Source organism: Leucopleurus acutus (genome assembly GCF_964270905.1).
Source record: "Leucopleurus acutus genome assembly, chromosome: 11".
Taxonomy (NCBI): Eukaryota; Metazoa; Chordata; class Mammalia; order Artiodactyla; family Delphinidae; genus Leucopleurus; species Leucopleurus acutus.
In genome coordinates, this window is record NC_139152.1 from 7,841,157 (window position 1) to 7,864,873 (window position 23,717).

General features: G+C 43.3%; 1 protein-coding gene and 1 pseudogene across 2 annotated transcripts; both read right to left on the reverse strand.

Annotated features, from left to right (window-relative positions):
* Positions 1-9,631: 9,631 nt before the first annotated feature.
* LOC309968363 (negative elongation factor D-like) lies at positions 9,632-11,368 on the reverse strand (the record flags this gene model as incomplete). Its single annotated transcript, XM_082849573.1, has 1 exon — positions 9,632-11,368. The coding sequence occupies one exon, from the start codon at positions 11,366-11,368 to the stop codon at positions 9,632-9,634; it is 1,737 nt and encodes a 578-aa protein (XP_082705699.1).
* A 6,565-nt stretch (positions 11,369-17,933) lies between these two features.
* On the reverse strand, positions 17,934-18,623 carry LOC309968517 (annotated as a pseudogene). The gene has a single exon. The product of its transcript is annotated as an uncharacterized misc_RNA (transcript).
* Positions 18,624-23,717: the final 5,094 nt, after the last annotated feature.

A 23,717-nucleotide genomic window follows, 5' to 3' on the forward strand; every position in this document is an offset into this window, starting at 1 on the left:
GCACGCGGCAATGAAGATCCGGAGTGCCGCAACCAAGACCGGTGCAGACAAATAAATTAATTTAAAAAATACAGGTAAAGGAGAAGGGGAATGTAGACGTCTTATGGGAAGAGGTTTTTAGGAAAGATGAACGGCCCTTAGAAGAACAGATGGGAGCTATGACAGTTGTGACAAAGTTTGCCAGGGTGTGGTGTCAACTTCTAGTCTCTCTCCTGTGATGGGTCCATCTTGGGACTTCCCTGGCAGTCCAGTGGTTGAGACTCCGCACCTCCACTGCAGGGGGTTCGGGTTCCATCCCTGGTCAGGGATCCTGCATGCCTCGCTGCACAAAAAAAAAAACCAAAAAAAAAAACTTCCCTTGTTGTTGAAATTCCTGGCGAGGGGATTTATGATAATTGGGTTCCTTTTGGAGGATCTGTCTTTAGGGAGAAAAGGGAAGTTCAGAGAAAGTCTCTGCCTGCATTTGTTGCTTTTTAAGTGGCTTCAGCTTAAAACCAATATGGCAAAGCAGCATATTTGGGGGTGACATGTCCTAAACTCCCCAAGCCTTATTTTGGAGTGGCATATTCTTCTACCCTTCACTACTCATTATTATTATTATCATCCTCCTGCTACTGACTTCTGTTTTTTTAGGGGGGCCCTAATCATATTGTTACTGGACTCCTTAAGAGCCTTCTAGTTTATCTCTGTCTTCCACTTTTATCTCAAATTCATCCTCTATATGGATATTAGAGTAATAGATCCAAAATGTCTATCTAAGCCTATCGCTCTCCTACTTAAACTTTTTAATGTCTGCCACCCATTACTTACAGATTAAATTTAAACCCTTTAACAGGCCATAAAAGAACCTTCGAGATCTGTCCCTAGCCCGTCTCACTCACCACACTAACATTTTTTTCCAGATCTTTTCACCTACCTTACAACTTCCTTTTTACTTTTGGGACTCAAATTTTATCTTTTGAAATATCTCCCACATCTCATGCCCGAAGTCTCCATTTGTTTCTCCAATGGCCTCAGCGCCCTAAATAGGCAAATTTACACCCTTTTCAGGCTGCAGGTTACATCAGAAAAAAAGATTAAATTTTATGTTGTAGGAAGTAGAGTAATAATGAAATATGTATATTCAGGGAGAGAGATTTATCAACCATTTTTCTTTTACATGGGATTTGAGGTATCTGCAAGGTGCATATTATATAGAAAAATATAACAATGCAGAAAACTATTAAGTAGAAGTGAAGGTCAAATTGTAGACGTAATCAAATCAGTATGGTATTGGCATAAAAACGGATTAGTGGAACTGAGTAGAGAGCCCAGAAATATACCCATGCATATATTAATTAATTTATGCCAATTAATTTTTGACAAAGGAGTCAAGAATATACAATGGGGAAGGGACAGTCTCTTCAATAAATGGTGTTAGGAAAACTGGATAGCTACATGCAGAAGAATGAAACTGGACCACCATCTTATACTATACACAAAAATCAACCCAAAATGGATTAAGGACTTGACTCTTAAGATCTGAAACAATAAAACTCCTAGAAGAAAACATGGGCAGTAATCTCCCTGACATCAGTCATGGAGATGAATTTTTGGATTTAACACCAAAAGGCAAAGGCAACAAAAACAAAAGTAAACAAATGGAACTATATCAAACTAAAAAGCTTCATTCAGCACAGCAAAGAAAATCATCAACAAGATGAAAAGGCAACCTACTAAACAGGAGAAAATATTTGCAAATCACGTAACTGATAAGGGGTTATTATCCAAAAAAATATAAAGAACTCATACATCTCAATAGCAAAAAACCAAACAATCTAATTTAAAAATGGCAGAGGTTCTGAATAGAAATTTTTTCCAAAGAAGAACAAATGATCAACATGTACATGAAAAGATGCTCAACATCACTAATCATCAGGGAAATGTATGGTGATGGACGTTAACTAGACTTATTATGGTGATTATTTTGCAATATATAGAAATATTGAATCATTATGTTGTACACTTGAAACTAATATAATGTTGTATGTTACTTATACCTCAATTTTAAAAAACCGTAGGGAAAAATAGAATGCACACCGTAAATGCCAAGATCTTATTTTTGTAATATATTTGTTTACTTCTTTTATCTTGGCCGTACCAAGCAGGAGGTGGGATCTTAGTTCCCGAACCAGGGATTGAACCTGTGCCCCCTGCAGTGGAAGCGTGGAGTCTTGACTGCTGGACCTCCAGGGAAGTTCCTATTAATGTGTTTTAATTTTGATTTCTCTACTTCCTACTAGACAATCCAAAGTGGAAAAATGATTTATTTCCAAAATGATACTAACATACTTGGAAAATCATCTGAAAAAAAAAATCTCAGTGAGACACTAAATTCTGGATGGGTTTATATTCAACATACAATCTATAGAACAATAAAAGTATTAAAAAAATTTGAAACAGGTAGAAGTAACTTTTTCCTTCAAAACAGAAACTCAGAATTCATAATGGAAAAGATTGAAAGATTTGACTACAGAAGAATTGAGAATTTTTGTATAGCAAAGGTCAGAAGATAAATAATAGACTGGAAAAAGGATTTGCAACATGTATGACAGAGGTTGAAGATCCTTAAATAAGAAGTGCTCATAACTTAATAAGAACAATATTTCTTCCTTTCTGAATTCTTATACCTTGTATTTATTTTTCTTATATTATTGTACTTGCTAAGATCTCCAGTACAGTGTTAACTAGAAGTGGGAATAATGGGGAGCTATGAATTATTCTTGGTCTAAAAGTGAACGCTTTTAATGTTTTACCAAACTAGTTTTTTGTATATAGGGAATAATAAATTGAATAATAATTTTATCCTTTTTACTTACTGAATTTTTTTTTATTATACTTACTGAATTTAAAAATATTTTGTAGTAGTTTTTCTAGTGATTCTTTTGGTCTTCCAGTAAACAACCATCTGAAAATAAGGATAGTTTTATTTCCTCCTTTTCATGTGTAGTATTTAGAGCCAAAATCATAGGTGTGAGTGCATGGTAAGAAGAGAGCCAGGGACTTCCCTGGCGGTCCAGTGGTTAAGACTCCACACTTCCTTGGGCTTCCCTGGTGGTGCAGTGGTTGAGAGTCCGCCTGCCGATGCAGGGGGCATGGGTTCGTGCCCCGGTCCGGGAAGATCCCACATGCCGCGGAGTGGCTGGACCCGTGAGCCATGGCTACTGAGCCTGCGCGTCCGGAGCCTGTGCTCCGCAACGGGAGAGGCCACAACAGTGAGAGCCCTGCGTACTGCAAATAGAAAACGAAAACAAACAAAAAAAGACGACGCTTCCACTGCAGGAGGCACAGGTCGGGGAACTAAGATCTTGCATGCCATGCCACACGGCCAAAAAAAAAAAAAGAGAGAGAGAGAGAGAGAGCCAGGGAGGAGCCTGAGTTGTGCCAGCCATAGACTTGGAGAAAGAAGGAGAAGGATTAAGGAGGTCCAAGGTGTGGGCAATGAAGTAAGAAACAAATTAGGAGAGAGTGGTCCCTAGAAGTAAGTGAAAAAAATATGTCAAGAAAGAAGCAATGATCAGTTTTTCCAATGATACTGAGAAATCAAGTCATGTGAGGTCTGTGAAGCCAAGAAATGTGCAGTAGCTGGAAGGGAGGGGGGTTGCTTTAAGCAGGCAGGATATTCAGATACACACGTGGGTAGGTTGGTATAATTGGTGCTGGGAAAATGAAGAGTTTTTCCTCTCTTTGCTTCTATTCTATAAAGGATTTTAAAAGGGTCATTAGCCACTAGTGAAGAAAGGGAAGAGATGCTGGTGGTTGGAGGATAGAAAAAAGGGGTGACAGTGTCTAGGAGAATGGAACAATGAATGGATTGGGGAAATATAGTAGGTTTGTAGTGTAGTAGTGAGAGTTCACTTGAGCATTATGATCATAAATTTGAAATGAGACCAACCAGTGTGGCTGTGCTTTTCAGCTGCTCAGGTGCAATATGAAATGAATGGAGGATCTAGAGAGTGGTGGCTTTGCAAGGTATGAAAAGGAGCTCTAAGGAAGGAAATGATTGTCCTGTTAGGAGAGCATGGAATATAAACTTGTGTCATGGGGAATGGAAGGTGAGAGGAGGATTGAAGAATTGTTGGAGTGGGAATACTAGAGGTAGTGAGCTGCAAAGTTAAGGACGGAGGAGTCCATTGGATTTGACAACGTGAAAGTCAATGAGCGTCTGTGCCACTGCAATTTCAGAACAGAAGTGCAGTCAGCATCGGTCTTCAGTGGATTGGAGTAAATGGGATAAGAGAAATGAGGGATTGTAAATGTCACCTGGTGCTCCCCAACCTTGTTGCACGTCACATTCAGTTGGGGTGATTTTTGGGGGGCCACGCCCACGGCTTGCAGGGATCTTAGTTCCCGGGCCCTCAGCAGTGAAAACGCAGAATCCTAACCACTGGACCACCAGGGAATTCCCTCTCAGGTGATTTTTTTTTAAATTTATTTTATTTTTTTATTTTTGGCTGTGCTGGGTCTTCGTTTCTCTGCGAGGGCTTTCTCTAGTTGCGGCAAGTGGGGGCCACTCTTCATCGCGGTCCGCGGGCCTCTCACTATCGCGGCCTCTCCCGTTGCGGAGCACAGGCTCCAGACGCGCAGGCTCAGCGGCCATGGCTCACGGGCCCAGCCGCTCCGCGGCATGTGGGATCCTCCCAGACCAGGGCTCGAACCCGTGTCCCCTGCACTGGCAGGCAGATTCTCAACCACTGCGCCACCAGATAAGGCCCCTGGCAGGAGTTCTTTTAGACCCAACCAAGTTGTCAGTTACTTGCTGCGCAGTCTTAATTTGGATGTTTGGTGGTCGTCTGCGTGGATCTTTTCAAGTCCAGAGAGATAGAGTAATAGGAGAATGAGAAAGACTGAGGGGGAACACCCTTCAGAGGGGAGCCATAGCCCAATAGGCGGATCGAGATTATGGCCTTGGAGGCCCCGCACTGGGTGCCAGAAAAGATGTTGCAGGAAAGAGAGTGGGGTGCGAGAGGATGGTCACATCCCAAGTCATGTCTGCGTCCCTGGGATGGCCTCCCAGTGTGGGTTCTTGGCTTTGTGCAGGCAAGAATTCAAGAGCAAGACATGGTAGAGTGAAAGAAGGTTTATTCAGGGAGATACACACTCCATAGACAGAGTGTGGGCCATCTTGGAAGGAAAGATCACCTCTCAGGTGATTTTGATGCAACCAGACAAGTACCTGTCGCCTAATTGTTGGAAACATTTGGTGGAAGATCTTTTAAGAAGTTTGGCTGTTATTGTCAATGATTATTAAAATTATAACAAAGTAAACAAAAGACTGATTTCATCTATTACTAGTTAGAGGACAAATTTTTAAACCCTTTCTATAATGCTACATGAAAAATAAACAATTTGTTCTTGAACTCAGTAATTCCCATCTAGAGATTTAAACAAAGGTTAAAAATATGCATTTATAGGTGATATATTGTGCAGCCATAAAAATGTCTTAAGCACTATATGATTTGAAAATGTCCCACATTTGTAGTTTATTTGAAAGAAAAGAAACAAATTATACGTAGACTATGTACGTAGGTTGTTTGAAATATTCACCAAAAGTAGCCTAGAAGGAAATGCAACCAAACTTTAATGGGATTATAGCTGGATGACACGCACACAGGTGAGTTTTCTCTACCTTCGTGTTTTTCCCCCCACAAGGAGTGTCTTACTTATATATTTAAAGAACAAAAAGGTGAAAAGGAAAAGAAGGTCATATGAGAATACAAGGAGTTACGGTAGCAGGCAAGGCAAGACAAGGAGTTTTTGTTCTTAGGACCAGAGAGACTTGAATATATTTGTAGACTGAGAGGAAAGAATGAGTAGAAATGCCTTGGTGAAGCCTGAATTGAAGGCATAAGTTGATAAAAGGATGTAAGATGGGATAAAAACCAAGGGATGGAAGAATAATGTATTCATAACCTTGATACAGCCTTTCATATAAACTGCAAAAGTACTCTTCTAAATTACCAGTTTATATGTACAATAGAAACCCTGACCTCATTTGACCCTCTCCCATTCCTGAGGCATCAATACAGACAACAAGAAAGCCCTATTTTCTCTGTACTGTCTGTGATTTTTTAAAAAAATTTAAAATTTAATTAATGTATGGCTGCCTTGGGTTTTCATTCCTGTGCGCAGGTATTCTCTAGTTGTGGCGGGTGGGGGCTACTCTTTGTTGCGGTGCATGGGCTTCTCATTGTGGTGGCTTCTCTTGCTGTGGAGCACAGGTCTAGGGTGTGGGCTTCAGTAGTTGTGGCGCACTGTCTGTGATTTTTTTTTTTTTGCTGTACGCGGGCCTTTCACTGTTGTGGCCTCTCCCGTTGCGGGACACAGGCTCCGTATGCACAGGCTCAGCGGCCATGGCTCACGGGCCCAACCGCTCCGCGGCATGTGGGATCTTCCTGGACCCGGTCATGAACCCGTGTCCCCTGCATCGGCAGACGGACTCTCAACCACTGCGCCACCAGGGAAGCCCTGTCTGTGATTTTTTAAGCTGATTTTTACCAACAGACATTCAACTGCCTTGTGACAGGGGCATTTTGAGACTCCTGAAAGACTGAGACTTTGTCAGGTGTGTGGAAGGCAAAAGGGCAAGACAACTGTGGTAAGATGGTAATTCAGGTTATTAACCACATGATCCAGGCATTAAGGAGCTGAATGAGGCCGGCAGGATGCTGCTAAATAGAAGAAAGTTGAGGCATCAAATCACAAGTTCTCTATAAGGTGCATTGAAGCTGTGGAAGGACAGTATGAAACTGCTGAATGAAGAGAAAAAAGTTAAGGAAAGGGATTTGGAGTTTGAGATTTCTGGTGTGAAATACACCAGATAACAAGGTCTGATCTTAGCCATAGTGGGTGAAGGTCAGCACATTTCAGAAAGTTCAAAAACTATAGGTATGGGCTTCCCTGGTGGCGCAGTGGTTGAGAGTCCGCCTGCCGATGCAGGGGACGCGGGTTCATGCCCCGGTCCGGGAAGATCCCATATGCCACGGGGTGGCTGGGCCCGTGAGCCATGGCCACTGAGCCTGCACGTCCGGAGCCTGTGCTCTGCAACGGGAGAGGCCACAGCCATGAGAGGCCCACGTACCGCAAAAAAAAAAAACTATAGGTATAAGATGGTTCACGCATATGAATTGTGAAAATCACACCGATGTTAAAGTTGTATGGAAAGGTATGTTTATTGTAACATTACAGTTAATGTTACTTTTTTTAACCTATTGTTCATCACTGGAAGATTGCCTAAGTATTTTATACCTACTTTAAGAATTCTATACAAATTTCAAGTTTTCAAAATTATAATCTTGTGTATGTAAAAATTATGTACTTAAATGATTGTGCAGGTATGGAAGGAGAGTTTGACACTCATACAATGTGACTGTGGTTACAAAAGGGGAATGAAATAAAATGTCTGATGAAGGGGGAGTGTGACTTTTGCATTTTATGCTGTATATTTCCATGTTCCTTGACCCTCATGCAATAGCAGTGCATGTTTAAATACATTAGTGAAAAGTATCATATTAATAATTCCATGGAATACCTGCAGACTGAGAAGCATCTGAGTTGTTTAGGAAGCCTTTTTCATGTCTCTTTGTGCCCTGAAGATGTAGCAGATGGTCCATATATTGTGCATCTTGGGCTAAAATTCATAGTATTGAATTCACGATTTCTTCCAAGCTCAGGTCTTTGATGCCATCCTCCGAAGATTGATTTGCATTGTAGTTCAGGGGAATCCAGTTATTCGGTGAACTAGATGTGCCTGTGTGGCCTAAAAATTAGGAGTGAATTAGTAACGAGTTTCTGTGATTTGGTTATAGGTGTAAGAATAGTGTCTAAGATAAGAGGCAATGAATTTGCTTATTATTTGATTTCTACTTAATTCACCCTGACTCCAACTTTCTGACTTTGTGACGTTGTCACCAGCTTCCAGCCCTTGTTGACATAGGTCCATGGTTGTGTTTCTCTAGGTCTTCTCTCCCAGAGGCTCTGCTTGAATTTCAGAGATAAACTTCTCAGCACCAGACAGTTTTACCTAAGAAAAGTCCTGAAAATGTAGTTTATTGTTATAGAAACACATTCAAAAGCTCATAAATAAATGACTGAATTTTCTATTTTCTAGAAAGTCTCTGATTGGAAAAAAAGGACATTAAAGTTATTGAAGTTCCAAGTATAATAAGTATTATTTATAATAAAAATGTTACCAAGTAACATGCTTACAGCAAAATAAATAAATAAATAATATAAAGTACCAAGAATATGTTTATTACTAAAATTTCGGTGACCACTGTCCAGCACTGGATTGGTTACGATGACTCTAATTTCAATGTATCATTGTTGCCCATCATCTAGATCTCTCCAAGTATCAAATAGAGTAATTGTCTCCTGATAATTCACAATAGAGACAGTAAATATTTCCTTGAAAGTCTTTGTTCACCTGCCCTTGTTACCGACTGGGGTTCTTGGTTTCCTTAATCAATAGAAATTGATAATAAGCCTGAACAAGAAATTCAGGCAAGGCTTTAGGGGGGCCCCTGCTGCAGCAGGAGGGAGTGAGAACAAGTTTCCCCTGCTCACTGGCTTGCTCCCCAAGGGGGCGAGATGGTTCCTTCTATGGGGCGAAGGTAGAGGTGTGTCCAGGGGTCGGGCCAGAGGGCTGCTTTAGGGGTATGCCCGCCCCTTTGGTGGTGGTGAGTGCAGGGGGCATGCGCAGTACCCTGCTTTTGCTCCGGACACCCTGTTTTTACTCCCAGCTCTTCAGAAGTGGCAGTTGGGGTTTCGGTCTTTTTGTATCTTGTTGTCCATAATTTGCCCCAACGATACACGCATGCAGTGATTTTTAGCCCCTTATAGTTTCTTTGTATTTTGTTGCTGGAGGAGAGGTGTGTCCAGGTGCGAGCCCTGCAGCAGAGGGTCCCAGGTCCTGGCCTGTCTCACACTTAGACTTGCCTGTGTGGGTTCAGTGGTGTGTGCTCAGTTACGCACGTAGGAAAATCCCGCACGCTGGTGACGGACTTACGCTTAATCCTGCCTCTTGACTCTGGGGTGACGGCAGCTATTTCATATGCCTTGAAAACTTTTAGTTATTTATTTTTTTATTTTGAGGACGAGTGTCTAATTTACGAGAACAACATAACACTGGGATCTACATGTTTCACCCACAGAAAGGCTTTTATCTGTTCTTGGAGAATGAAAGCATTCACAGCAATACGAACTGACTGTTCAGGGCTTGTGAGAAAACTTAAGTCAACTTTGAAAATAGTTCATCTAAGTGCCCCATTTTCTGAATTTCCACCACCCTGGGGCTGCCCGTTGGCTACATCACGAAGGATAATGGGAACCTAGTTCCAATATTGGGGGAAATGAATACCGAAAACAGGATTTTAGGGGTAGCCCTGGATTTACAAGGAAAGGGGACTGTTCCTAATTGTAGTTCTCCACTTGCATTGCTAACATTTTCCTTTTTGCAAAAGTTTTCCACCTCCTCCCTCCAGAGCCCATTGCCAGGATGCTGACTGGGCCTCTTCATCGATGCCTTCTGGAAAGGGTTTTTCCGCAGTGGGTCTCCCGGAATGTTCTGCTCCAGCTCTGGAGGATGCCTGTATCAGTCCACCAGCATGAAGTGAGACCGGCAGTGAGCTATAAACTCCGTCACAGGGTGCTGTTCACCTTCCGTTTTAATGGTGCCAGCGATGCTGTCGTTTTCCAGGATGGGGAGGAAAAGCTGCACAAAGTCAGAGGTGTAGGGAGGTGCGATCACATCCAGCACCTCGGTCACAAAGTAGCGAATGAGGGAAACGTCGGTGTCCCCCTTCTCCAGACACCTGCGGATGTAAGTGACCACGGGGAGTACGTGGCCTTGGCTCAGCAGGTGCACCAGCCTGTCCAGGAGAGTCTTCTTCAGCTTGAGCTGCTCCATTGCGTCCAGCTGGGAATGCTGCGTCTCCAAGAGCTTCACCAGCAGCTGCAGGACCTGGGGGTGCAGGAGCTGGTGGCAGGCGCTGATCTGGTCCAGCAGCGCCAGGTGCACGGGGGTGCAGTGGGTCTGCAGCTGGAAGTACTTCGGCTCTGATACGCTCCAATGCACCCACTTGAGCACACCCATGGCCACCACTGGAAACCTGATACACTTATAGAGGGTGCTCAGCTCGGCCACGAGTTCAGAAGCCCCTTTGTTCTCAGCGCAGCACAAACTGTGAACAGTTTCAACAGCTTTGGCCGTTGACTTCAGCTCGCCTTGATTGACGCTCACACGCCTGTCCTTCTTCCAGGTCTCCACCACGCTCACTGCATATGCCAAGATATGGATGTACTTGTGCTTGTGGTCCGGGTTGATCCTGGCCCCTGGTTTAAAGAGTGAGTCCATGAAGAGGTCCAGGAAGGCCGGCGCCCGGATGAGTTCAACTGGAGGCGGGTCCACGCTGGTAAACAGGTTGAAAAGGACAGTGACGTCGGCCGGATTCAGGGCCCCCTTGGACAACATCGCCCCAAGGGCCTGACACAGCCGGGGGTAGGAGGCAGCTGTGCCCAGTGCGAGAGAGATCCGACTGGCATCGCGGCCTCTCTCCTGGGCGAAGCGCTGCACCTCCTGTGCAATCCTGCGCACGGCCCAGCCCCCCTGCCCTTCCTGGGCCAGCACAGACATCAGGACCTGGGCCACCACGTACGTGTGCTCCCCGTGGCACACCATCTTAGCAAACTGAGGGAGATTTTCTGCAAGGTTATCTTCTCCTCCATCCAAAAGTGTAGCCAGAGAGGTACAGAGAACTCTAGAAAACACTTCCAACTGCTGGCAGGCTGCTGCCACGCCGGTGATCTCCCCGTGGTATCCTGCATCGGAAATCAGCTTGACCGTGAAGTTCAGCATCAAACAGTCTGGGTGCGCTTCAGTCAGTTGGTAAACAAGATCTCTCCACGTGGAATGTGCAATCATTTGTTCAAGCCAAACGGGGGTCTCTCCTTCTTCAGTAAAGATAGAATCTGCTTTGCGGGGGTCGAACTGTTTCATCAATAAAGTCTTCAAGTGGTTTTCCACGGTTTGCTGAACCTGCACTGGTTCAACCCCTGTCTGAATGAGCCACTGGGCCAGCAAGTTGACTGTCTGGGCCACAGCTGTGTAGTTGTCTGATAAGAGCCGGATCACCTCCTCCGGAGACCCTCCTGCCTGAAAATACCTCATCAGAGTGTTAAAGATGGAGGGTTCCATGATGTAATCCCTGGTAGAAAATTTCTGCAGGCATTCTTGCTGGACCTGGGCGTCCTCTTCTCCCTGTGCCTCGCCCCCCTCCTGCTGGCCGCCCAACTCTGCCGCGCTCCCGAAGTCGACCTGGTCCAGGTCCATGCTGACGCCCGTCAGGGCCCTCGCCGTCCTCTACCCTGGCTGCCTGTTTAGGAAGAGAAACAGGATTATGATCTGTTCCCCCTTCTTTTCAAAGCTTTAGTACTTAAAACTGATCTTTCTTGATAGGAATATGCCTTTTCCTGCGTAGATAATAGGAGGACAGTTCTACTGTCTACTTTTCTTGTAATTTGAGTCCTATGTCCCAGAGGTGATTTCACTGGCCAATTGAGATGCTTCTCTATAATGATCACATGCTGCATGTATACTCAGATAAAATTATTACTCTTTTTAAAAATTAGGAAAAACTATACTTTCTCCAGACAACTAATATATTCTGTCAAAATTTAATCACATGTCCCTTTAACCTTTGGCACTCAAGAGATCAAGAGCAATAATTCTGAAACAAATTTTGACTCAAAATTAGTGACTAAGATCAAATGCCTTGTATTTTTATATGCTATTGCTATGCCTCTTCATTCATTGAATCTTCCATTCAAGTTAGAATTTTCTCTTTCTTGATTTTATTAATTTTTTTCCTGCTACATATTTATTCATTTAACTATAATCTCAACACTTATACATGGGCCAAGCAATTGTCTCTAGGTACAGTGAAAGGTTTTGGTTTTTGAGCTAAGAACAAAGGTGAGTTTTTCTAATAGTTTAAGCAGAGAATTAACATAAAATGATTTTCTTTGAAAGAGATTGTGGCTGCCGAGGGAGAATGGCTGAGAAGGGAGCCACTGGGGACAAGGGGGCAGTAGGAAGACAGGTATTAGGCTGATAGTGGATGTGGGCTGTAGGGGGAGGGAGGGGGAGGGGTGGAGGAGTGAGCATCACCGAGAGATACTGAGGGTCCATTGAAGGTTGGGGGCTGGTGGGGAGGGAGGGGGCCACTGACCACCAGGTTTCTGGCTCCATCCAGGGAGACAGAGCAGTGTCCCCTGCAGACAGTGGAGAAGATCCCAAGTCTACTCTGGACGGGATGAATCTACTGCCCTTTGAAGACCACTGAAGCCAGGAAATTAATGAGATCACTAAGTGAGAGGCTGAAAATTGGCCATTGTGGGCAGAAGGCAGCAAACACATAGTTTGTTTATATTGTAAAATGTTCTTTTTCAAGCAAAATCTTGAATTACAGCCAACATTTAAAAATCAAGAGGCTTGGGCTTCCCTGGTGGCGCAGTGGTTGAGAGTCCGCCTGCCGATGCAGGGGACACGGGTTCGTGCCTCGGTCCGTGAAGATCCCACATGCCGCGGAGCGGCTGGGCCTGTGGGCCACAACTACTGAGCCTGCGCGTCTGGAGCCTGTGCTCCGCAACGGGAGAGGCCACAACAGTGAGAGGCCCGCGTACCGCAAAAAAAAAAAAAAAAAAAAAAAATCAAGAGGCTCAATGTTAAAATTCAAATTTTGACGTGAAAAATAAAATCTGTTATGAGTGATCCTAAACCCCCAGGTGAACAGCCATTGTCTGGACCTGAGGAGGACTTGCCCCCTTTAGATGGAATCTGGTTTCCCGAATCAGCTACAGTCTACACAGCCTGCTTAACTTCACCTACCAAGCGCTGGCAGACAGAAAAAAAATATATAACACACACACACGCTCATTCCCCATTTGTGACTCAGAAGATTACATATTCTCTGTATAATAAAGCCTCTCTTCCTGTTCAGCTGTTCAGTTCTGCTGCAGCTGAACCTACTCTGTTATCACTGAAATCCGTAAGTATTAGCAGAGAAAATTTACTGTTCACTGAGGATGCCTGTGGTAACTGACTGCAATAGGGTCAGGCAACTCCAGTCCCGGGCATTTGTGTTTTGTTTGTTTCATTTGCTTTTCCTCAACAAAATTCCAAAGGTCAAGGTTTACATAACATGAGACAGAGTGAAGAAAACCAAGGAAACACAGAAGGCTTGAGAACTTACAAGGGGATGTGGCCCTTGGAGAACAGGAGGGGCACAGAGAGAACCCAAGCTCCTCAGTCCTGGGTTTATCCAGTCTATCCCAGTCCCTGAAAAACAAGAAAAAGAGCAGCCCACGCTCACACTGCTGGGAAGATTTGTCGTTGGGATCTACACTCAGCTCTGCCAAGCTAAAAAGCCTCGTGTATTATGCCATGGAATACAAGGCAGCAATGAAAACACTAGGAAGTAGGTCAATAAATACTGATGTGAAATGACATCCCAGATATATTTGAGATAAATCAAATGAACACTTACAGCAGAATACATTTCTTAGATTGAAAAGCATATCTGATAAGTGTTCACATAAGCAGAGGACTTCACTGGGAAATTCTACTAACATGAAAATAATAATTAAACCCTTCCCAAATACAGAAGAGAAAGGAACATTTCCAGCTCACTCTAAGAGGTCAGTATTAATTACCCTGTGTTATCAGTCAGGGATCAACTAGAGAAACTGAGCCAGTAGGAGGTGTGTATTAGAGATTTACACCAAGGAATTGGCTTACAGGATTGTGGGAACTGTCTAGGCAAGTCTGAAGTTCTTGGGGCAGCCGTCAGAAAAGGCAGGCTGGCACTCTTTGGCACCGATGAAGCTGCTCTCCACAGACAGAATTTGTTCTCTTCAGAGAAGCCTCAACTCTACTCTTAAAGCCTTAGTTAATTAGATCAGGCTTATTGGATTATCTAGGATAATCTTAGTACTTCAAGTCAATTGATACGGATTTTAATTACATCAAAAAATACCTTAAGGGACTTCCCTGGTGGTGCAGTGGTTAAGAATCTACCTGCCAATGCAGGGGACACGGGTTTGGGCCCTGGTCCAGGAAGATCCCACATGCCGCGGAGCAACTAAGCCCATGCGCCACAACTACCAGACCCCACGTGCCACAACTACTGAAGCCTGCTTGCCTAGAGCCTGTGCTCCACAACAAGAGAAGCCACTGCAGTGAGAAGCCCATGCACTGCAACTAAGAGTAGCCCCCGCTCACCACAGCTAGAGAAAGCCCACGGGCAGCAATGAAGACCCAACGCATCCAAAAATAAATAAATTAACTAATTAAAAAAATTTAAATTCAAGGTTACTAATTCTATTTTAAAATTTGCAACTTCAAATGTGTGAGGTTCAAATCATTAGTTACATCCTTTCCCCCCGCCTTCTGTCATTTCCATCCACAATATAAACATACTATAATTATTACCAGGTTAGGAAAGAAAAAAGTCCCTTGAATCCCACAAGGCTCTATTGCTATCACCCCATTTTTGTTTTCTTTTACAGGAAAACCCTTTTAAAGCATTCTCTCTCTTTGCTGTTTGCATGTTGGTGATTTATTTCACTCATTGTCTCTTGAACTTACTCCAGTCAGGCTTTTACATCCCATGGACACCCCTCTTGTCAAAGTCACCAGTTAATGATCTTAACATTACAAAACTCTAGTGATCATTTCCCAGCACTCTCTTACTTGAAGTATCCGGAGATCTCTCCACTTTAAAGGCTTTCTTCTCGTGGCTCCCGGGACCCAGTCCTTTCCCGAGATTCCTTCTATGTCAATGGCTGCTCCTTGGGAGTTTTCTTTGCTTCTTCCTTCTTCTCTCTACCTCTCCCTGACTTTAGACCTACTATGTCTCTCAAAGCTAAAGCCCGAGAGCTCTGAGCTCCTATATATACTGTCCAAGCACGGAAATCTAATCACAAGGATTTTGCTGCCGCCCACACAGTGATTAGGTCTGGCTTTTAATCTCCAGGTTTATATATATCCAAACTCCCAATTCAGTATCCCTACTTGGACGTCTAATAGGTCATAATTCAAACTTAAAACTCCCAACCTCAACCATGATGCCCTGCACTGACCCCTGCCCCACTCTCAGTCCTCACCATTCAAGTAAAGCCAATTCCATTAGTCCAGTTGATTGAGTCAAGAACCTCAGCATCGTGACTCTGCTTCTTTACTCTTGGTCCAAACTCAACCTGTCAAAAAAATCCGGCTTGATCCCTTGCTACGTTTCTGACTCCTATTAACACTTGCCTTCACTCATTTTGTTCCGTCCCCTCTGGTTGCCTTGCTTTTCAGTTAACAAGACAAGCATGGTCCCCACTGAGCCCTTTGCACTTGCTGTTTGCTCTGCCTAGAAAGTTATTTCTCCAGATAAAAGTAAGACTTGTTCTCTTACCTTCTTCTGGTTTCTTTTCCAGTACATTTATTGACAAGGCAGTGACCAAAAATGAGGCTGCAGTCAGTGTTAGAGAAGACAGTTAGGGATTTGGGATTAGAGTATGAGAGTTAATGGAACCTCCTGGGGGGTTTATTCTGGGTTTTGACTAGGTAAAATTTTTTTTTTTTTTTGCGGTACGCGGGCCTCTCATTGTTGTGGCCTCTCCTGTTGCGGAGCACAGGCTCCAGACGCGCAGGCTCAGCGGCCATGGCTCACGGGCCCGGGCGCTCCGCGGCATGTGGGATCCTCCCGGACCGGGGCACGAACCCGCGTCCCCTGAATCAGCAGGCGGACTCTCAACCACTGCGCCACCAGGGAAGCCCTGATTAGGTAAAATTGAAATTTGAGAATTGATGAGAGTTCTTCTAAACTGGAGACCAGCCTGGACTTTCCAATTCAGGCTATGGATTTTGTACTAAAAGGACTTGAAGTGATGGGGAGAACTCTAGGGCAGAGACAGATTGGGTGAAGGAGATGGAAAGACCAGTAATTTGCTGGTGGGGAGGTTACAGAGGTGATGGCGACTAGAACTAAGGTAACTGTCATTCAAATCTTGGATGTCAATGGGCCACAAAAATGAGCCCCAGTGATAAAGTGGGCAAAGTGTATAAACAAAAAAAAGCACAGAAAGAACACGTTTCCAACTGGCACATGAAAAATGTTCAATTTAATTAAGGTGCAAAGAAACAAAATCTTTAATAATGAGATGTACATATACAAAAAAATTATTTGCATTATGATGCAATTTTATAAAAAAATATATTAATTCCATAAATATTTATTTACCAGTTAGGTAATCAGCAAACTGTGTTGGGAAGTCTAGATTATATACCAAAATATTAAAATAGGGTTTTTTTCTGGCAGATAGATGTGGAAGTGATTCTTTGTGTGTGTGTGAGATACTATAAAATTTATTTATTCACTATACACAGAACATGTCCCCTATAAAATGTACATAAAAAACACTAAAAAGTATAATTTGGTGAACATTTTCTTGATTACAGAACATACTAAATCAGTTGGGATAACAGCTCTCTGCCTGCCTCAAAATAATCTAATTATAGTACCCAGAGTATCTTTTATATTGATGCAAAATTAAATACTTTATTTATTTTTGGCTGCGTTGGGTCTTCATTGCTGTGCACGGGCTTTCTCTAGTTGTGGCGAGCAGGGGCTACTCTTCGTTGCGGTGCACGGGCTTCTCACTGCGGTGGCTTCTCTTGTTGCGGAGCACAGGCTCTAGGCGTGCGGGCTTCAGTAGTGGCACGTGGGCTCAGTAGTTGTGGCTTGCGGGCTCTAGAGCGCAGGCTCAGTAGTTGTGGCCCATGGGCTTAGTTGCTCCGCATCATGTGGGATCCTCCCGAACCAGGGCTCGAACCCATGTCCCCTGCACTGACAGGCGGATTCTTAACCACGGCGCCACCAAGGAAGTCCCGAAATACTTTTTTTTAAAAAAAAATGAATACTGAATTAATGGGAGTATTGCTGAGTGAATCAATAAATGAGAGTGATGACTCAGGGACTTTTTTTTTTCCTTTGGCTGTGCTACGCAGCACACAGGATCTTAGTTCCCCGACATGGGATTCAACCCGTGCCCCTTGCATTGGGAACACGGAGTCTTAACCACTAGACCACCAGGGAAGTCCCAGACATCCTAGTTTCCAATAATTTAACATGGACCTGCTACCCATGAATCAGTATAAACCGAATCAGATTTTGGATTAGTTTCCACAAGTACAAAGTTGAATTACCTTTTTTTTAAATTTGAATTTTATTTATTTATTTTTTATACAGCAGGTTCTTATTTGTTATCTATTTTATACATATTAGTGTATATATGTCAATCCCAATCTCCCAATTCATCCCACCACCACCACCCCAAATTACCTTTTATTTGTCCTAAAATGCTTACTTTCAATGATTCCATGTAGTTTCGATAACATTCTTCTATCTTTCCAGACCGGAGTCCAAATATTCGCACAGTATTCATACTGAACACTTTCCACCCACACTTTGGTCGCCTGAACTGCTCTTTTTTGGTTCTGTCTCTGCCTTCTCAGATCTTTCTTTCTTTCTTTCTTTTTTTTAAACACATCAATCTGAGACACTTTATTAATTAATTTATTTATTTTTGCTGTGTTGGGTCTTCATTTCTGTACGAGGGCTTTCTCTAGTTGTGGCAAGCGCGAGCTACTCTTCATCGCGGTGTGCGGGCCTCTCACTATCGCGGCCTCTCGTTGCGGAGCACAGGCTCCAGATGCGCAGGCTCAGTACTTGTGGCTCACGGGCCTAGTTGCTCCGCGGCATGTGAGATCCTCCCAGACCAGGGCTCGAACCCGTGTCCCCTGCATTAGCAGGCAGATTCTCAACCACTGCGCCACCAGGGAAGCCCTCTCAGATCCTTCTTGAAGCATAGTAAGCAGAACTGTACTGGATACTCCTGCTGCAGTTTGGCCTATCATTGTTGGAGTGGATTCTGCTACACCGTGGTCTTCCAGTCGGTCCATTTCTAGGACTATAAGATCTTCTGTGGTTGTAATCAAAGGACTGACTTCTTGACCGCCTTCCTTTCTAACTTTGGCTTCTAGAACGTCTGTATCTGTCATAATTATCATAGAGCGATGAACTATACACATTTCCTCCCTTCCCGGGCTTTCATCCGATTTGGAGTCTTCCCATCCCCCTGTGCAAACTGTATTTCAGTTTGGTGTCCACAAATCCATTTTCTGTCCAAATTATGTAAAGCATCTTCGGCATCACGAACATCCTCAAATTGAACACATGCAAATCCTCTTGGCGGTGAGTGTAGAAATCAAGTGGAACGTACACAGCAACTACAGGACCATAATGACCGAATTCATGTTGTAAATCTTCAGACCTGGTATCATCGGCCATGTTCCTTACAAAGAGAGACTTGTTGCGGGGGAGAGGGAGAGGGGCCCAGGTACCGGGACACGACTGCAGCGTGAGTCTCAGCAGGGACACTATCCCCCGGGCAAAGTGGCTGCAGCTCCGGCGGCAGCAGATCCTCAGACACACACAGCCAGAAGTCTCTGCTGGAAGTGATTTTTTTTTTTTTTTTTGCAGTACACGGGCCCCTCACTGTTGTGGCCTCTCCCGTTGCGGAGCACAGGCTCCGGACGCGCAGGCTCAGCGGCCATGGCTCACGGGCCCAGCCGCTCCGCGGCATGTGGGATCTTCCCGGACCAGGGCACGAACCCGTGTACTCTGCATCGGCAGGCGGACTCTCAACCACTGCGCCACCAGGGAAGCCCTGGAAGTGATTCTTTTAATTTTTATTGTTTTGCTTGTAATGTACAGGACCACTGGTGTAATACAAATAAATAGGAAAAAATAGGCTATGCATATAGTGCATCTAGCATACCCAGTTACCCAATTCTGGGAGAATTTTAAAGGAAGAAATGAGGGTAATATTAAGGGTTAGATTTTTCCTCAGCTAAGTAGAAAATTTCCCAGCAAACAAAGGATATAAATCGTTTTTGTAATGTGGTATGAAAATACTCTTTATGATTTGATCTCTATCTCAGATGATTATGAAAGTGTATTGATTGGACATGCAGCTACTGTACAGATTATCTAGTGTGCATTGTGCAAAGGATCTAATGACTCCCTAGGTAACGTGAGCAGCAGACACTCCCTCATATCCTCCCCACCCCCAGACACCCACATCTACAGCAGCAGAGCATCCTTACACCAGTGTTTCTCAACCATTGATGCACATTAGAATCGCCTGTGGGCACCTGGGCTACATCTTAGAGCAATTTAATCAGAGGCTGGGGTGGCAGGGAGGGTTAGAATGTTTGTTTCAGGTGAACAGTAAAGTGATTCACAATATATATACACATTCTTTTCCATTAGGCATTATTACAAGATATTGAATATAGTTCCCTGTGCTATACAGTAGGACCTTGTTGTAGTGTTCATGTGTTAATCTCATACTCCCAATTTATCCCTCCCTTCCATTTCCCTTTGGTAACCATATGTTTGTTTTCTACGTCTGACTCTATTTGTTTTGTAAATAATTTCATTTGTATCATTTTTTTTAGATTTCAAATATAAGTAATATCATATGATATTTCTCTTTCTCTGTTTGGCTTACTTCACTCAGTATGATAATCTCTAGGTACATCCATGTTGCTGCAAATGGCATTTTTCATTCTTTATTATGGCTGAGTAATATTCCATTGTGTGTGTGTATTTGTGTGTGTGTGTGTGTGTGTGTGTGTGTGTGTGTGTGTGTGTGTATACATCACATCTTCTTTATCCATTCCTCTGTCAATGGACATATGGACACTTAGGTTGCTGCCATGTCTTAGCTATTGTAAATGCAGCTGCAATGAACATTGGGGTGCATGTCTCTTTTCGAATTATGGTTTTCTTTGGATATATGCCCAGGAGTGGATTGTAGGATCATATGGTAGCCCTATTTTTAGTTTTCTGAGGAACCTCCATACTGTTTTCCATAGTGGCTGTACCAATTTACATTTCCACCAACAGTGTAGGAGGGTTCCTTTTTCGCCATGCCCTCTCCAGCATTTATTGTTTGTAGACTTTTTTTTTTAATTAATTTATTTATTTGGTTGCACAGGGTCTTAGTTGCAGCAGGCGGGCTCCTTAGTTGTGGCATGTGAACTCTTAGTTGTGGCATGCATGTGGGATCTAGTTCCCGGGCCAGAGATCGAACCTGGGTCCCTTCAGTAGGAGTGCAGTCTTAACCACTGTGCCACCAGGGAAGTCCCTGTAGACTTTTTGATGATGGCCATTCTGACTGGTGTGAGGTGATACTGCATTGTAGTTTTGATTTGCGTTTCTCTAATAATTAGCCATGTTCATCTTTTCATGTGCATTTTGGCCATCTGTATGTCTTCTTTGGAGAAATGTCTATTTAAATCTTCTGCCCATTTTTTGATTAGGTTTTTTGTTCACTTGTTTTTCAGAGGAAGAATCTTACTTAATTTTTATTAGTCCTTTCAAACAACCCTCTAACCATTTAAAACTCTACCATTTATATAATGGCCCGGAACCCAGTCAAGAGGTAAGGCCATGGATTCAAATATTATTGACTTACTTTTGTGAACTTGGATAAGTTTATGCCATCTGTTTGTCTTCTTATGTTTAAATCGTATAGTAATACCTGAACTGTGTGTGTCGGGGGGTTAGACCTATCAAACCCCCCTTTATTTTTAAAAAAAATTAAAAACATTTACACAATTTTGAAAGGTTACTTTCCATTTATAGTTATGACAAAGTATCTGCTCTATTCCCCGTGTTGTACAATACATCCTTGAGCCTATCTGACACCCAGTATTTGTACCTCTCATTCCCCCAACCCTATATTGCCCCTCCCCCATCCCCCCACTGGTGACCACTAGTTTGTCCTCTATATCTGTAAGTCTGTTTCTTTTTTGTTGTATTCACTAGTTTGTTGTATTTTTTAGATTCCACATATAAGTGACATCATGCAGTGTTTGTCTTTCTCTGTCTGACTTTTAGTTCACTTAGCATAATGCCCTCATGAATCATCTCAAGAACTTTTCACACATCTTCAAAACTTGTTCTTCTCTTTCTTTCTTTATGTCACTTCCTAGGAGTTACAAGGACAGGCTAAAGGGTGAGGGGCATCAGTTGTGCCACCATGGACAGCCCCACTGCTAACTGACCATGGAAGTTACCAAATTACCATGGAAGTCCTTCATCTCTGCCAGTGATTAGTGGCTTGAGGAATTCCTAAAACTGGATCTACAGTGGGGTATTCAAAGGTGACAAGGCATTTCACACGTCCAGTGAATTACAAACTTCACTGGCTTTAGTTAGATTAGAAGAGGTAACTGTCCAGCAATCCTAGATGAAGAGCTAAAAGAGGTGAAGTCACCAGCCAAAAAGTGTAGCTTTCAAGGAATCTCGATCCCCCAAGCTAGATATTATGCAGGCTGCCAAGCTGAGCTAACTTAAGAAGATAGATATAGTTTATTCACTGTGAACCCCCTGGACCTAGCCTGACCCTAACACATAGTAGGAGTATCACAGTGGCAAGTGGTAGAAAGTCTGCCTCATTTAATCCAAATCATTAAAAGTATATTGGTGCCCTAGTAACAATCAATGGGCTTTGTTATTAGTATTATCATTATGAACTCAAGAATTTTATGTATTTGAAACAAATCTATACCAGGTCCTTTCTAAGATAATTAGAGATGGCCTTACACTCAACAAATGCCTTATTTTAAAAACTTTTTAAAAAATTTGCGGTAAAATATACAGTAAACTTACCATTTCAACCAAAAAGAAAAAAAGAATTTTATATATTTGATATTTTTCAATCCATTGCAGTCATTAATGCTTTTTCAATTTAAAATACTATCGTATATTTTGTAATTATGTCTGTTCTACGTTGTTCTAAGAAGCATTTTTATTGAAATTTAAAAAAAAATCGGGCTTCCCTGGTGGCACAGTGGTTGAGAGTCTGCCTGCCGATGCAGGGGATGCGGGTTCGAGCCCCGGTCCGGGAAGATCCCACATGCTGCGGAGCGGCTGGGCCCGTGAGCCATGGCCACTGAGCCTGCGCGTCCGGAGCCTGTGCTCCGCAACGGGAGAGGCCACAGCAGTGAGAGGCCCGCTTACCACAAAAAAAAAAAAAAAACTTCTTAGTCTAACTCAGTTCTTTGGCTTCAACTCGGAGACATTTCCTTCAGCTGCAAATTTAGTGGACAGATTCCAACAATTCAAGGTACCTTTCTGATAGTTTGGGGGAAGATTTTCTGCTCAGAGTACCTTTGGGAACAGGTTGGGGATGTCTCTCTGACAGGTAAGGGTCACTCTCCTAAGAAACCGCAGGATAGTGGGGGAGGGATAAATTGGGAGATTGGGATTGACATATACACACTACTATATATAAAATAGATAACTAATAAGGACCTACTGTACAGCACAGGGAACTCTACTCAATACTCTGTAATGACCTGTATGGAAAAAGAATCTAAAAAAGAGTGGAAAATTAAATTAAATTATAAATTTAATTTAATTTAATTTTAAAAAAGAAAAAGAAATGACAGGATAGGAGACGGACACAGGAAACAGTGAGGCAGGGAAATGAACACGTGTGTGGAAGGACCATCGGGCCTGTGAGCAACACACGTGCAGGACTTTGCTTGGAAGCAAAGCTTGGAAGCTTTGCGTTTTTCAATGCAGTATAATTGCTCATAAGAGAGAGGGGAGTAGTCCAAGCTCATTTCAGCCTTGGGGAGCCAGGGATCAAAAAGAGAAGTAACAAGAAGAAGAGAGCTTCTATGTACATGATATTGACACTAAAAAATGAAGGAAACTTCCAGGGAAAACCTATCGGTCGATACTGTCACTATTGCAAATTCCTAAATCTGGCAAGAGGACAGGGCTGCATTAGAAGTCATTATTGATTAATTCGTTCATCAAGTCCTTGCTAAAGGCCCATTATGTGCTTGGCAATCTTCTAGGTCTTTGGGATACATTAGTGAACAAGGAAGACAGGGACCAGAACTGGTAGAGCTTACACTGTAGTGAGAAAAGAGAGATACTTGCAAGACTGGTGAACTTTCTCCAGAAAACAAGAAGCATAGGAATCACAGTTAACCTTTAGAATGGGTGAGAATTTTCTAAATACTTTTTAAATTCATAGGCAGGATTTTTTTTCTGGAAACTGGTACCATTTTTTTTTTTTTTTTTTTTGCGGTACGTGGGCCTCTCACTGTTGTGGCCTCTCCTGTTGCGGAGCACAGGCTCCGGACGCGCAGGCTCAGCAGCCATGGCTCACGGGCCCAGCCGCTCCGCGGCACGTGGGATCTTCCCAGACCGGGGCACGAACCCGTGTCCCCTGCATCAGCAGGCGGACTCTCAACCACTGCGCCACCAGGGAAGCCCAAGGTCATGTTTTTATTAACTGACATGAATTCAATTTAAGATACAAAGCTTTGGAGCTATCTTCCCAGAAATACCATTAACAGAAATAATGAGTGTATCTGAGAAGCAAACTGTAAGCAAATAGATCTGTGGCTATTGATCAGTTCTAAGCAGCCCCCTGCCTGGGTTCTTGTTGTAGCAGAGAGGCACCAACGGCGTCAAGGAGAGTTCTGTACACAGAGGTGCAGGATCATCTTTTTTCTCAAGCAATTATCTATGAATCTCAGC